Genomic DNA, 15251 nt, shown 5'->3' on the forward strand with positions numbered 1-15251 from the left:
ACCGATCAACTTCAGTCTAGGAGGACTGGGGTAAAGAATTGGTGAAGAGACCCTTCCTCTGGATGGGGCGGAGGGTGTAGGAGCCCGTGGGAGCCAGAAACAGACAGAGTAGTAGGTCTCTACCTCGCACCCTTTTCAGGAATTTCACACAGAGAACAGAAGCAGCCAAGCAGAGCTGCTCCAAGCTCAGAGTAGGGACCCAAAATACAAGCGCGAGAGTGGGCGGGCTTGCAGGGCGGCAGCTAGGGGACCAGAGCTTCCCGGCCAGAGTCAGTCTGGGGGGGCTACAGGGAGGAATGGGACACCCCTCAGTCTGTAAGCATTTAATGCAACAGCGGAGGCCTGGGTGGGGGAGAGAGGTGGCATCCGGGTGTGTGGGGGGATTGAAGACGTGAGTGGTGGGCAAGTGGGTGAAGAGGGGGCTCTGAGAGCATAAGGAATTATTTCAGGGACGAGAAGAGGGTACAGGACTTGCCATTGGGCTTGTGGGGAGACAAAGTTAAGTCTTGGCCATTAAGAGGCGCCCCCTACCCCCAGGAGGGCGGGGCTTGGAGCTCCGCAGGGCGAAGGCGCGACCCCAGGTGCAGCCTGAGGGTTGAGCCAGGAGTGGGGTGAAGCTGGGCAAGCTGGGTAGAGCCTGGAGGAATTAAAGGAGGCGCGAAGGGTCCTTAAGTCTTGAGAATTTGGAGAGGGGTGGTGTGGCGAAAGAACGTTGTGAGGGTGGCATCGGGGGATCCTGGGAGAGGAGAGGGGGCCACTGGGATTTGCACGAGGCCGGGCGGAGCCTCCGGCACGCCCGGGGTCTGCTGGGGGGAGCCGGGGAGGGGGGCGGGCGGCGGGGCCCGGGGAGGCGGCGCGGGGGGGCGGTCCAGGGCCGATCGGGAGGCGGAGCCGGGAGCTGGGGGCTGCTGGCGAGCGGCTCCCACGGCTCCTTAGCTCCGGCGTCCTGGTTCGCTCCGGCGTCCGCCGCCACCGCCGCTTCCTCTTCTTCCTCCTCCTTCACCGCCGCCGCCGCTCGCAGCACCGCAGCCCCTCCCGCCATGGCCGCCGCCGGCGCCCGGCGCAGCCCCGGCCCCAGCTCGGGGCTCCGGGGGCGGCTGAGGCTCGGCTTCCACCCGGCGCCGCCGCCGCCGCTGCTGCTGCTGTTCCTGTTCCTGCTGCCGCCGCGGCCGCTGCTGGTCGGCGCCACCGCCGCCGCCGCCGCCTCGCGGGAGCCCGACAGCCCATGCCGGCTCAAGACCGTCACGGTGTCCACGCTGCCCGCCCTGCGGGAGAGCGACATCGGCTGGAGCGGCGCCCGCGCCGGGGCCGGGACTGGGACTGGGACCGGGGCCGGGGCCGGGGCCGGGGCCGGGGCCGGAGCAGCCGCCGCCGCCGCCGCCGCCGCCGCCGCGTCCTCGGGCTCCGCTGGCTCCGCGGGCACCGCCGCCGAGTCGCGCCTCCTGCTCTTTGTGCGTAACGAGCTGCCGGGGCGCATCGCGGTGCAAGACGACCTGGACAACACGGAGCTGCCCTTCTTCACCCTGGGTAAGGTTGGGCGCCGGCACACGCGGGATCCCAAGGAGCCGGGAGCCCCTAAGTGAAGCCGGACGGGTGGGGGCGCCCTGGGGATCCCCGCCCCGGGCTGCCCCGAGCTGGGTTGGGGTTGGGAGAGGGCAGCCGAGGGGCCCGGAGGGCGTACAGGTGGTTGGAAAGCAGTACGGGCAGGAGGTCCCCAAGAGCGCTTGGCGGGAGCTCGGGGGCGTGCCAACACTCCCGCAGTGGGGACCTGTCCCCCCGTCTCTCAGACCAGGCGTTGAGCTCTGCGGTGATCCGTCCCCGACGCCGGAAAACCCAGATGGTTGACTGTGTTGCAGCTGGGGACCCGGGTGGTCTGGCCGCCCGCCGCTGCTCGGGGCACGGTCACTGGCCGCCCGCGGTTACCGCCCCCTCACTCTCGCCTTGGAGTTGGAGGCGCCGCTCCTCCCGACAGATTTCCTGAAGAATCGGAGCGGAGAAGCTCCGTGTGGCATCACGCAACCCGCATAAACTCGGTCTCCGTGTGGGTTGCGTGACCTTGGCCAAGTCGCTTCCCCTCTCTGGGCCTCAGTTTTGGCCATCTGTGAAATGGGGCTGGGGAGAATTGAGTGATTTCTGAAGAATGGGCTTCTGAGCCCAAGGTCTCCACTTCTAGATTCTCTGATCCGTCCCCTCCCCAGCCCCCCGTCGCAGTCTCATTTCCGTCCCCCTCCCAGGGAGAACAGGTTTGTCCTCGCAGCTCAGTCACTGGACTAATAATAATAACTTAAAGGCGAGAACACGGAAGGGAAGCTGGAAGGGGTGGGGGTGGGGTGGAGGCTCAAAAAGAAAAGTTAATCGGAAAGTTCGCCAGCAGCTTGCTGCCTGCTGGTTCCCAGCGCCAATCCCGGAGGAGTCAGCCCTTGCTAGGAGCTGTGGGAAGCGCGGCTGATTTCCCACCCGGGTAATTGATAGCTTAATTATCTCGGAGAGCGTTTACAAAAATGTTCCCCCTTAGCTCTCCCGCGCTCGCGGATCGCTCGCTCTCCTCCCCTTTTGGGGGCACGGGGCGCGATTGGTTGTCGGAGTCTGGCCAACAACAGCGCCTGGAAGGCGCGGAGGGCTCGCCGGGAGACTCCGAGCTCTTCTTCCCCGGATCCGTGCCTTCTCGGAATCAGGCTCGGCTCCGGCATCTCGCGGGTGAAGCGCCTTCGGGATCCCGACTTGAACCTCCGAGGTTAACTCTTCGCTTGCCTGAGAAGCCCCAAAGCCTAATCAATAGACTAAAAGCCTCTCTCCTGGGAGTCATAATATTTTTTCATGTATTTTTTTGTGACCGTCGCCCCCTTCCCTTTCACGCTGGCCGCCTCTGGAGATCTGAGGGAGCCCCAGGTCCCCTCGCTGTCGCAGCTTGTGCCTCGGGTTTCTGGCCCCCGGCCTCTTCCCAGCTGGCTGTAACCTGAGCTGGCTGAGCTTTCGGGGAGGCGCGGCGGGAGAGCGCCTTGCAGGTTCCCTGGGGACTTCCCGCAGCGGCGCGTCTAGCGTGCGACACACACACACATTCAACCACACACACGCACACACACACACCACTATCTCTTCCCACGTGCACCTGTGGGCCTGCCCATTTCCAAGGGAAGGGGATGAGGGTGGAGATGGGGTTTCTTAGGGCGAAAGCCTAACCTTGGGCTCAGGGCTAAGTCCTGTCGCCTCCTTGCAGGGAAGGGTCCTTCCGGAGCCACAGAGGGCTCCCGTGGTCACCACTTCCAATTCCACGCTTCCTCTTACGCCCCCGTGATCTCTCTACTCCAGGGTGTCCCGAGAGGTCAGGAGTGGGAATCTTACTGAACGGCTGTTCAAATAAGGGCATAACGGGGGCCGTTCTTGGGTATGACAGGACTTGGAGCTAGGACCCCCAGAGCATCCCAGTTCCCCGAGGATGTGCAGGATCAGGTCCAGTTAGCTATAGCCGGAAGCTGGCAATCTCAGCCTTTTTCAACTTTGTCTTTCGGGAAGGAGAGGGTGCCTGGGAGCTGGGGCAAGCCGAGTGAGGAGCTGGAAGTCTTGAACCCCCCCAGGGCTCCAGCTTGGGCTGGAGAGTCCCCTGGCGCCCTCCACTTGGAGCCTTCCGCCTTCTCTGACGCACAGCAGCTGAGCCTGGCGGCTGGGGACTGCCTGCTGAGGAGTGGGGGGTTGCTCTCCCCCTTGGCAGCTCCGAGCCCTTTGGAAGTGTGTAGGGAATTGTGTCCCGCCTCCTCCTTCTCCCCCCAGCGCCCTGGACTGGCAGCTCAAGGCGCTCCCTCTGGGGATTTGGCTAGCGAGGTAGTCACCAGATGGCCGAGTATAGCAGGAGCTGTGTAGGGAGACGTGGGTTTTTTATTTGTGTTGGTCTTCCACTGTTTGCACGTAAACATGGAGTGCACAATGAGCTCTGGGAGGGCCAGGCTGACTGCAAAGGAGGGCCGGTGTGTGTGTGTGTGTGTGGTGGGGGTGGGGGTGTGGGGGTACTATGAGTCATTTATGGCCTTATCTTTCCCAAGGTCCCAGGGTAGCTCCATCCCATCATTTCATCCCCAGACCTTTTAAACAGCCCTGCCTAGTGTTTGTCTCCCGTGTGTTGAGCAAGTCTTTTACTACTTCCTGGCCAGTTCAAGGGATTTGGAGATGGCACGTGCCGGTTGCCTGTGCAGTCAGTGAATCCCAAATCCTGCCAATAGTGGGGTGTATGGAACCACCACTAGGGGGTGATAGTGTCTGCCAAAGCCCTCTGGCCATGCTTTGGGTTGTGGACCCCGAGTTGGTGGTTGGAAAATGTCCCTGGCATTAAAAGGGGGTGGGGGGGGAGGCGACAAATAAAAGAATTCCCATTTTACTGTCGGTCTAGTTGGGGGACCTCAAGGTTATTTTGCATATGTTGCCTACCATCCCCAGTCATCAAAGTCGTCTGCATACCTGGCCCCCTCTCCCTCCATTCTGCCTCTCTTGTTTGAGTTATTGGCTCTATTATTGATAAAGCCTGTCCCTAGTCCTTCTCCCCCATCATGTTACAGCATGCTTTATGTAGACAGAAGTTTACCTCAAGAGCTGAAATCTCCCCCAAGTTTCGGTGTCTGGGCCTCTTCTTTAGGATCTGATTATAAGTCAACGGCACTGACAAAGCGAATTTCCTTGAAAGTGATCAAGGGATAACAAATGGCTATTAAATCTTTAATGAGGTGCTAAGAGGTTTACTCTTGACTTTTATTATTAATTCACATAAAATGTATGAAGTGGGCATTTCTGTTATCCACATTTTACATATTAAGGAAGCATTTTTAGAGAGGTCAGTTTCCTAGTCCAAGGTCACACAGTGGGGAAATGGCAGATCTGACTCTGGAATCCCGTTCTACCAGTTATCTACGCTCTTGGTAGTTGCATATTGGCAAATAATGCATTGGCATACATATGGTTACATTTATGTAGGACATGGTGCAGGGCATAGAGAGAAATACACCAATCATCCACCCGATGAGAACATTTCTTAAAGTCTCTTCAGCTACACTCGGGTGCTAAAAAATATGAGAGTTTGAAAGTAAAGCATGACCTTCGATGACCCTACCAGCTCAAAGTTCCATGACTCATGGGATGTCGGGGGGCATTCTATGTCATGGTGCCAGTGAGTGATGGAGATTATATATTTTGTAACATCAGGGAGGGGACCCATCTCTGTGGATTCAGAGAAGGATGGGGAAACTTCCAGAAAGGGAAAAAAAAAAAAATGATGCCTTAGAAGGCTAGTGTCGGGGCGAGGTTGGAAACTCCAATGCGGCTTGGGAACTTCATGTTGGCCAGGATCTGGAAATCTCAGCTGTGGCCCTCTGTGACCTTGAACAAGTCATTTATCCCCAGAGCTTCAGTTCTTTGTGCTGTAATATGAGTGGGTAGAGAAGCCCTAAAATAATCATTCGGGGTAGAGATTCTATGAACTTGAACTGCCCTGATGCACTCTGTTACTCTGACTAGCTCCTCTTGTTTCTCACTGTCTCCTTTCTTTGGCTGGGAACACAGGGTGTGGGCAAAGGACTGATTGAAAAGAAAGAATTTGCGCAGGAGCAACAGCCAGTACAGGGCTTCAGAGGTGAACCAGCACATCACTCAGTCCTCATTTGCCCCCAGGCAGCCCTGGAGTCTGCTCCTGGATTTAGCTTTCATGCCCACAGGTAGGGAAATGACATCCTTCTCCCTGCACTTGACAGTGGGCAGGCTGGACTGTTTACCACCAGCCTTGATTCTGCAAAAGGAGGAAAAACAGATAAAATGGAGTAAACACTCACTGTCAACATTTCTTTCTAAGCTGCCTTGGCACAGTCATCCCATAGCTGAGGCGTGTGCTCTGTATTTGGGGGAGGGCACATAGAAAGGAAAGCCCATCCAGTAGTATGTCTAAATGCACCTGCGTGAGTAGATCTGGTCTGCAAAGATTCCTTAAAATACCAACAAAAATGGAGACCAGAAGAGAAAAGCCTGCAGAAGGAATGAGGATTCAGGCACCAAATCAGAAGGGTTGAAAGAAACAGGGAGTTTAGCTACGGAGGACAGTTCACAAAGGGCGAAAAGAGCTGCCTTCAAATGTCAACAGATTGAAGAACATGCTTTTCTCTGTCTGGTTCAGAAGGTGCAGATGCTAGGGGGATGGAGTTCAGCCCCCACAGGGGGATGGTTCCTGGGGAGCCGTCCAGAACTCAGCATCCTGAGCCCTAATGATTATAGGATTCGTGTTGGGGGAAGCCTTCCAGCGGAGACTGCACAGCTATCTGGCAGGCATTTGGAGACAGAGCCCAAGCCCTGGGAGACAGTGAGGCTATTTGCCCTTTTTGGTTCCTGGTTTGATTCTGAAGGTTGATGCCAGTGATTAACAGGGAGGGGATAAAAAAACAGATATAGATAGTAGTAATCTGGGTCTTCTGTAGGGATTTATGGCCACAGAATGTTCGTTAAAATCAATTCCGGTGTTCTTTTCTGTATGTACCAGAGAGAGAGAAAGAGTGTGGGGTGGATAAGAGGGAGAATTTGATATCTTCAAACAAAGCTAGGCTTAAAAATATATATTTTTTATTTTCTCAGTTGGGCAGCAGGTCCCTTGTCACTAAATAAAGTATTTGAGTAGCACTTAGACTTTGAGGTCCCATCCTGTGATGGTCCAGGTTTTGGGGATATTGCAAATAAGGGTCCCAGTCAGGGAGGGGGTGTTCAGTGGTCTCTGATCTGAATCTTCGTCTTTCCACTCCCTTTCCCCACCCATCCCTGGCCTTTCACCAGCTCAAACCTTAAGAAATGTGTTTAAAAATCAGGGAGATAGAGATGTATTGTCTGCTCTCAGAAAGTACCGAGTTCCTGAGAGGGCAGTGGGGCAGGGAGAGGTGGATTCCTTTTGGCCGTGTTACAGAGGCTCAGAGTCAGTGGAGGCCGGCCAGATTTGCTGTTTCTGGGGGTCAATGCCACCCGCTGCGATGGCCCAGTTCTGCAGGCTTGGGTGTGACCCAGAGCTTGATCATTTTTCCTGAACTGGGCCCTCAGGCTGTCAGAGCGTTCTATAATTTTAATTTACAGCAAGTTTGGCGGGTTTGAAATGGCCTCTGGCAAGCAAAGTCTCTGCTTCTCACCTCCTCGCTTTGCTGTAAATTTGGCCTTGGCTGCCACAGGATGGTGCGAACACATGTGCTTCAGGGAAAGAAGGATGGGGAGTGGCAATGACTCCTTTGGGTGACGTCATGAAAACTTTGACCATGACCATCCGTGCTGATGGGCTCCCAGCCTCACAGTATTTTATATGGTAACAGTATTTTACATGCTCAGAGAGCACACAGTATTTTATATGGTAACATGGGGGTCCTCCCATAGAGGACCAGCAGTCCAAACTTGAACCCAGAGGTCCTGGGTCTCACTCTGTGCTTCTTTCCATTACCCTGGACCTCGAACAGGTGGCTCTGGGATTAAACACATCTCAGTGTCTGAAACTGGGCTGAACGTCAAGTGCACCACTATCTCCGCTCCCTGCAACCAAAACAAACCAAAACACCCCCCCCCCCAAAAAAAAAAACAACACAAAAATCTACGGAGAAAAATAACTCCAGGGAAACTGAATTTCTTCTCCTGCCCAAGTACCCAGCTGGTTGGCTCCCATCTCTCCTGAGAACTGGAGCTCATAGTTTTTTGTTCTGGGGGAGGAGGAAGCCTCATTGCTTTTTCCTCCAGCTGCCTTTGGGGGTGAGCAGAAGAAGCCTGCTCTTTTCCAGGAAAGGCAAGAAAGTCGGATTTAACCTTAAGGTGGAGCAGATTCTAGGGAGCCCTCCGTTACAGAGTTCTTGCTTTCCCAAGTTCTCCCACTGACCAGCTAGTGGCAACAGAAGATTAACTATAGTGAGAGAGAGAGAGAGCTGGTGAGTCAAACACTGACGAGGCTGCTGCCGGGTAAACACTGCCCGGGGTTTTCCCCTGAAGGGGAACCATGACTCCAGCCCCATTGGCAAAGCCCCTGGTAGGCTCAGACCTCAACATCCTCTCAACTACAATGTTAGTAGTCAACTTAATGGGCTGTTTGCCTTCACTCTTATCCTGTCTAATCTACCAGCCGCACTTGCAGACAGAGTGATTTCATTAAAAGCCCAGATCTGATCGTGGCTGTTCTCTCCTAAAGCACTACACTGGTTCCTCCCAGTTCTTAGTGTGAAGTTCAAGCTTCTTATTGTGGTCCAAGGTCCAAGATCAGACTCTGCCCGCAGTACCCTATTGTAAGAACCCTTCCTTTTTGTTTGGTAACTTTGCCCCTTAACCCCCCTGGGAAGATTCCTTCTTAACTTTCAAGACTGAATTTATTTTTAATTTTTCTTAAAGATTTTATTTATTTATTTGAGAGAGAGAGAGAGAGAGAATGAGTAGTGGGGAGGGGCAGAAGGAGAGGGAAAAACAGACTTCCCGCTGAGCAGGGAGCCCGATGCCATGATCCTGGCATCATGACCTGAGCTGAAAGCAGACGCTTAACCCACTGAGCTACCCAGGCAGCCCTCAAGACTGAATTTAAATGTCACCTTATCTTTGCAGCCTTTCCTGACCTCCTCCTGGAGTTGCACATTTGAGCCTTGGCGGCCACTCTCAATAGAAAAGAGGACTCTAACTGGTCCCTTAACTGAGCACCTACAATGTGCTAAGCCCTGTTCCAGGTGCTAAGGATGTAGCAGAGAACAAAAGACAGAGATTCGTGTATTCAGAGAGCTCGTATGTAGAAACGAGTGAGTGAGTGGGTGGGTGGTGAGCAGAGGATGATAACAATGCCCGTGATAAATAAGAAAATTATGTAGTCTGCGAGGATGAACAACATGAAATTAAATACCAGGGAAATTTTGGAAATGAGGAGATGGGTTTTTGTATCGGGCAGAGTGGAGGGAGAGGAGCCTATTGAGAATGCAGGAGTAGAACCAAGACTTGAAGGTGATGAAGGAGTTGGCCAAGCACATATGTAGGAGAAGAACATTCCAGACCGAGAACAGCTCTGGAGCACAGCTGGAATGCCCAAGGCCTGGCAGGAAGGCCAGTGCCTCCAGAGTGGAGTGAGCAGTGGGAGGCAGGACAGGATGGAAGAGGACATGGGGAGGCACCCAGGGTCATACAGACCACTGTTGGGCTTTTTGCTTTCGCTGCGAGTGACGTGGAGATCCAGGCAGGATTTTCAGCAAGAGTGTCAACTTCTAACTTATGCTTGGAAAGACTTCTGTAGACCTCTCTGTATAGGAGCGAAGATGGAAGCAGGCAGGTCTGTAGGAGTCAGTTCAGGTAAGGGAGGATGGTGGCTTGGCCTACAGGGAGAGTCCATACCGGGCAGACCTGGAGAGGTGTTGCAGTTCCACTCATCTGTCTTAACATCTGCGCTAGAACACCGCCTCTTCCATAGAATCTTTTCCTCTTCTGAGCACCCGTAGCCTTTCCCGGTACCTTCTTCTAGCTCCCTCTTATTCTGGGGGTGTCGATAGGATGAGGAATGCAGTCAGTTTGATTGGAGGAAAGTATGCTGGGTTTACGGAAGACCTTCTCTTGAGAATCATGGAAGCCAGATGAGGGATTGGAGTCTTTGCATTGTGGCCAACAGAGGGGCATTGACTGTTTTGGGGAAGATGGCACACCATGGTTGGGACCCCCAAATAATCTAGGGTAGCATCAAAACAAAGCCCTTCTAAGTGACGATGGGGAAAGCGAGGTCCTGTAGCATGACAGTAATGAAGCAAGAACAAGATCTCAGTCTACTGACTCCTGTGTGTGTGTCTTAGTCCCTCCCTGGGGAAGGGCACATGGGCACTAGGGCTGGGGTTGGAGGGACGGGTGCTGGTGTTCTAGACTCTACCATTCTGGCATGGAGCAGGCTATGAGTAGGTCTGCTGAACATTCACTGTGCCCCAGGTATCCTGCTGGCACAGCTGTTCTCTCAGTTCATCCTCTCCATAGAGCTGAAAGACCGGATTCATCCTATATTTTAGGTGAGTGCTGAGGCTCAGAGAAGTTAAGGAGCATGCCTAAGACCACACAGCATTACACAGTTCTAAACCCTGTGCTCTCGCCTCCAGGCTGCACAGGATGAGGCGTGCATCTGAGTTTTCATCTCTTTGACAACTTCTTTTACTTTTTCTCTCTTCCTGTTCTCATGACCAAGAAGTTGCAGACGTTTCTCTGTTGGAACTGCAGGTGTGACAGCCTCACAGACACGAGGGACTGAGCACCTTGTTTGAGCGCTGCCAGGAGCCGACTCAGCATCTCCCCAGGCCCTCCGGCTCCGTGCCGCTTTGCCAAGAGAGCACCAGGCCTTGTCTCGTTTTCTCTAAATGCCACTCATTATCCTGGACTACTCGACAAGGACATACCTACACTTTGTGCCTTTGAGACTCTCCCCTCCTTCCTCCTCTCCTCTTCCCTTCCTCCTCTCCCTTCTTCCTTTTCCACTCTCCTCTCCTCCCAGTGCTGATGGAATTCTCTTCTTATGTGGGGCATCGTGTCCTACTGGGGGATCCTGCTGTCTAGTCCTTCCAGGCACGTGGGAAGGCTCTATCTTCTTTTTCTAGAAATTGCCTAGGCATCTGTGGTCAGACCCATAGCCCCCTTTTGACCAGGTGCACTTCCTTGGCACTCTTGCTCTTTACCCCAAGTTGAGTTTTGTCTACCTAGCCCTTATTTATTTATTTATTTATTTATTTATTTATTTATTTGAGAGAGAATGAGCAAGAGAGAGAGCAGGAGCAGGGGAGAGGGACAGAGTGAGAAGGAGAAGCAGACTCCCCGCTGAGCAGGGAGCAGGCAGCCCAGCAACCCGATATAGGGCTCAATCCCAGGACCCTTGTATCCTGACCTGAGCTGAAGGCAGACACTTAACCAACTGTGCCACCCAGGCGTCCTACCACCGAGTCCATCTTACCAACACTGCGTAGTTTTTATGTTCCCACCTTGAGATTGGAAGTTACATGACATTATCTATACATATGGGATATATATAATAGTATATGATATTAAGATATATTGGAATGCTGTAAAAATCCAAATAGTGTATCCTTTTCCTAGGATATTAGAGCTGGAGAAATAAAGCCTCTGAGATCCAGCCCAACTCCTTCGCTTACCTAGTCAAGAGAAGTACATTTTCCAAGGTCCCAGAGCTAATGCACAGCAAAATTCCAGGCTGCAGCCCCGCTCCTCTGACTGGGAGGCAGTGTGCTGGGGGCAGGGGGACAGGCGTCCCTTCTGGAGACCCCGAGCCCCCAGTCAAGTCCAGGGTGTACTACTTCACTGCTGTCGTCTGTCTTCCACTGCTCATCGGTAAAGTGACGACAGGATAAGAATCACGTCTCTGGGTTGCTGTGATCATTATTTTTGGAGAGCCCTCCATAAACTAGGGTTTCCTCCGTGGCCAGCATTGTGCTCAGTCTGATTCATATGGAGATGGTGTGTGCAAAGCGTCAGAGCAGAGCGTCTGGAGGGGGTTTTTACTCTGTGCCTCTTAGCCACCTGGAATCCTTTTTTTGGAAGGAGGTGGAGGTATGAATAAATAATGAAGGCAAACTCCTTTTCCCTTCCCCCTCCTTCCACTCCAGCAGGCCATGCTTACACCTCTCTCCTCCCCACCCTGGGAGGCAAGAAAGGATGAAACTGATCATTGATCCCTGCTCCTTTTCCCGAAGCAGGGGGAACTCCAGGAAAGCCAGGAACTCCAGGGTTGTCTGAGGACAACTTGGACAGAGAGGCTCTTAGAGCCTAAGTCTGAGGCAGGTGGGTGTCAGAGGAGGCAATCGGGGCAGAATTCTCTCCCTTCTGGCAGTGGCTGGCTGACAAAAGCTTGCTCTCGAGCACCCAGGAAAGTCACGAGTGGCTTTGCAAGCAGCCGAAAAGGGAAGGAACATTTCCATTAGCAGAATCAGCAGTAAAGAGATTTCCAGTCACAGTAATAGCTGCGTTTGGGGGAATCATTTCAGTGGTGACTGTGGGCGGAGGACGGAAGGGGGGTGGGTGGCAAGGAAAGTCACAGAGACTGCTGGTCTCCTTGCACAGAGCTGAGAGACAACGCCCAAGGAGAACCAGGTGCCAGACTCAGAGCGACTCTTTGGGAGTCGGGCTGGTGGTTGTGCGAACATCCTGGACCTTCCACTTCCCTCCAGATGGACAGAGCTCCCTCGGGAGTTGCCACGGGAGGCTGCACGCTCACACCATACCACCTTTGCTCTGATGACTTGGGTTACCCTTCTCGAGGTTTCAGAGCCAGCAGCAACTTCCCAGGCTCTTGGAATGTGTAGGAATTTGAAGGAGGGAAAGTTCCCGGATTATTTAGCCCAGTTTTCTCTAAAGTTAATGACTTGTTAGAATCACTTTGAAACCCGGTCTCCTAGACTCACTGAGGCACCCAGAGGGGCCTGGGAATGTAAACCTTAACAATGGTACCTACTCCTTAGTATGTCCCTCAGGGACCTGTGTCCTGGGGACCTTTTAGCCTCACCTCCCGCCGCCATTCCTTGTGGCATTTGATGCTCCAGCCTCATAGACAACTTGCAGTTCTGAGGTTGCTGGGAACATTCCCCTCATCTGACCTTGGGATGGAAACGCTGTTCTCTCTGTTTAAAGTGCTTTTCCTGTCCCTGATTCACCCGGCCAACTCCCCGCCATAACTCCGCTCTTACCTTCTCTGAGTAATCTCTCCCCTAAGGCTGAGATAGAGACCCCCCCTCCCCCGCAAATGTTCTCTTCCCCACCCCCTGCCCGCCTTGGGTTGCATACTTTGTGAATAAAAATAGATGCAAAAAATAAAATACAGGGTGCCCAGTTAAACTTGCATTTCAGACAATGAATACTTGCTTGAGTAGATTTAGGCCCCATGCAGTATTGGGAAATAGTTGTACTTAAGATGACTGATGATCAGAAATTCAAATTTAACTGGGCATCCTGTATTTTATCTGGCAAGCCCCAGAGACCCTGTGTTTCACTGTCTTCTGTCAGGGGTCACCCTGCCAGTATGTGATTTGCTCCCCAAACCTGCTCTTCCCACATCTCCCCCATCTCGGGAGATCAGAATTCCGTCATCCCTGAAATTTCCCTTCTCTTGACCCTCATTCTTTCTCCCAGCCAACCCTGCTGGTTTTACTTCTAAAACGACTCTTAGTATGATTTGCTGGTAATTTCCTGCTGCCATAACCTTCATCCAAGCCACCGTTCTTGTTCATGTGGGCTGTGGTCTCCCTCCTTTCTCTGTACAACCCATATGTGGCCGCGAGCCAAACCCAGCTAGCTGCCGTCTTTTTTATAGCTTATGAGCCTATTTATTTGTTTGTTTGTTTATGTATCTAAATAGGTGAAAAGAATCCAAAGGAAAATATCATTTCGTGGTATGTGGCAATTACTTGGAATTCAAACATCAGTATCCATAAATAAAGATTTATTGGAACACAGCCACACTCATCCACAGACGTATGAATTGTGGTTGCTTTTGCCTTTACAACAGCAGAGTTGAGGAGTCGCAACAGTGACTATCTGGCCCACAAGGCTTAAACTATTTACTAACTGTCCCTTTGTAGAAAAAGTTTGCTAACCTTGGTATTTTCCGTCGCTGGAGTGATTTTTTTCCCCCGCCAAAAACAAGTTAGATCTTGTCACTCTTTGCTGTTCAAAATCTTTCATTGTTTCTCATTTCTTTTAACAACAACAACAAAAAAAAACTCTTAATTCCTTTTCAGAGTCTACAAAATCCTAAAAGTTAGCCGCCTTCTCTGAATTCGTCTTCCATTTTTTCCTTTGCTCGCGAAACTGAAGCATCACCTCCTCCGAGAAGTCTTCCCTGTCCAAAGTAGCACCCTGGTCCACTCTCCCTTCATAGCCTTCTGTCCCATTTATTTTCAAAAATCTTCGTGTCATGGCTCCTTGGGAACGTGCCGTGTTCATCCTTTTGCTCCCTACACCATGCAGTGCAGGACAGTGCATACAGTAGGTGCTGAGTGCGTACTTTCTGACCAAGTGAGGGAACACGGACAACTGTAGGAGGGATGGTCGGTGAACACCTTAGGGGGTTCCCGCCTCCTCGGGGTCTTCTGTTGCTTATTGGCGAGATTGTTCGGAGGATTTCAAGAACTACAGTAAGTAGAGCGTGGCAAGCAGTGCCTGCCACTTGGCACAGGCTACCGAGGTATTTGTTAAATAAACAAAAATAAGTAGACCTGCCCCTTCCCCATTTACTTCGTCCTTGGGGGGATTTAGGGCAATTCAAAGGAAGTCTTGTGAGTAAAGACTTCATGGAACTTCCTGGCAAGCGTGATCTGGTGGCCAGGACTAAGAACCAGGAGTCCTCGGTTTGGTCTTAGTTTTGCTGGGTTGTCAGTCATTCCGTCCCTTCCATATTTTGAGTCCCCCCCGCCCCCGCTGACCCATTTCTAATGTGATGAGATAGAACCCTGTGACCCCTAAGGTTTCTCTCAGCCCTTTCAGCTCAGCAGGAGCTCAGGAGGGAGAGCAGGGCTCCCAGAAGGAGTTTCTGAGGCTGGAAGCTGCTACAGCAGGACCAAGCCTCCCTTCCTCCCTCCCTCCCTCTCTCTCTGCATCCTTCTTGGGGCCTCTGAAGATCAAACCTCGGCTCTGAATCCAGGTGCAACTCAAATTTTCCTGCCCAGTATCACACTAATTTGTTAGGGAACCTTCTTCAATTACTTTCTTTCTAGTCACCCCCAGGGAGAGAGCCTGGAGAAGCTGACCGCCCAAAGTAACCAATTACTGGTCTGCCAATAGCGGGACTCCCCCTGTCTCTCCCTCCCTTCTCTTCTCTCTTCACTTTATTCTCCTGGCCTTACTGAAGCACCTCTCCTCGCTGCGGAGGCCTCAAGGGAAGGGCCCCCCTTTCCCCTGGTTCCCTGTTCCCAGCCCTGGAGTAGAAATCTATTCCTCCCCCAAGAGGGACAGCAAATGGGAAGGCTGGTGGTTGAGAAAGGGTAGAGCTGCAAACCTTGGAAAACCAAAAACCAGTTTTGCAAGTCTGCTAAATCCCAAACTGTGCTGGGTTGGGAGGCAAATGCCTTGATTCTAGTCCTGTGTCTGTCATTCCCTGGCGAGGTGACCTCGAATAAATGACAGTTCCCCTTCTGGCCTCAGATAAGATTGAGGAATATTATCCAAGCGAGCTCTCCTTCAAGAAGTGGGGGAAGGGGGGCGCCTGGGTGGCTCAGTGGGTTGGGGCCTCTGCCTTCGGCTCGGGTCATGGTCCCGGGGTT

General features: G+C 52.8%; 1 protein-coding gene across 3 annotated transcripts in view; it reads left to right on the plus strand.

Moving 5' to 3' along the window:
- Nucleotides 1-1037: 1037 nt before the first annotated feature.
- ASTN2 (astrotactin 2) overlaps nucleotides 1038-15251 on the plus strand; it is an 875241-nt gene continuing 861027 nt past the window's right edge. For all 3 annotated transcript variants that reach the window (XM_046023052.1, XM_046023053.1, XM_046023054.1), the window contains exon 1: nucleotides 1038-1527. In XM_046023052.1, coding sequence (XP_045879008.1) covers nucleotides 1041-1527 — 487 coding nt within the window. In that variant the 5' untranslated portion in view covers nucleotides 1038-1040. The remainder of the gene's footprint in view (nucleotides 1528-15251) is intronic.

This window comes from Meles meles, chromosome 11, assembly GCF_922984935.1.
Source record: "Meles meles chromosome 11, mMelMel3.1 paternal haplotype, whole genome shotgun sequence".
NCBI lineage: Eukaryota > Metazoa > Chordata > Mammalia > Carnivora > Mustelidae > Meles > Meles meles.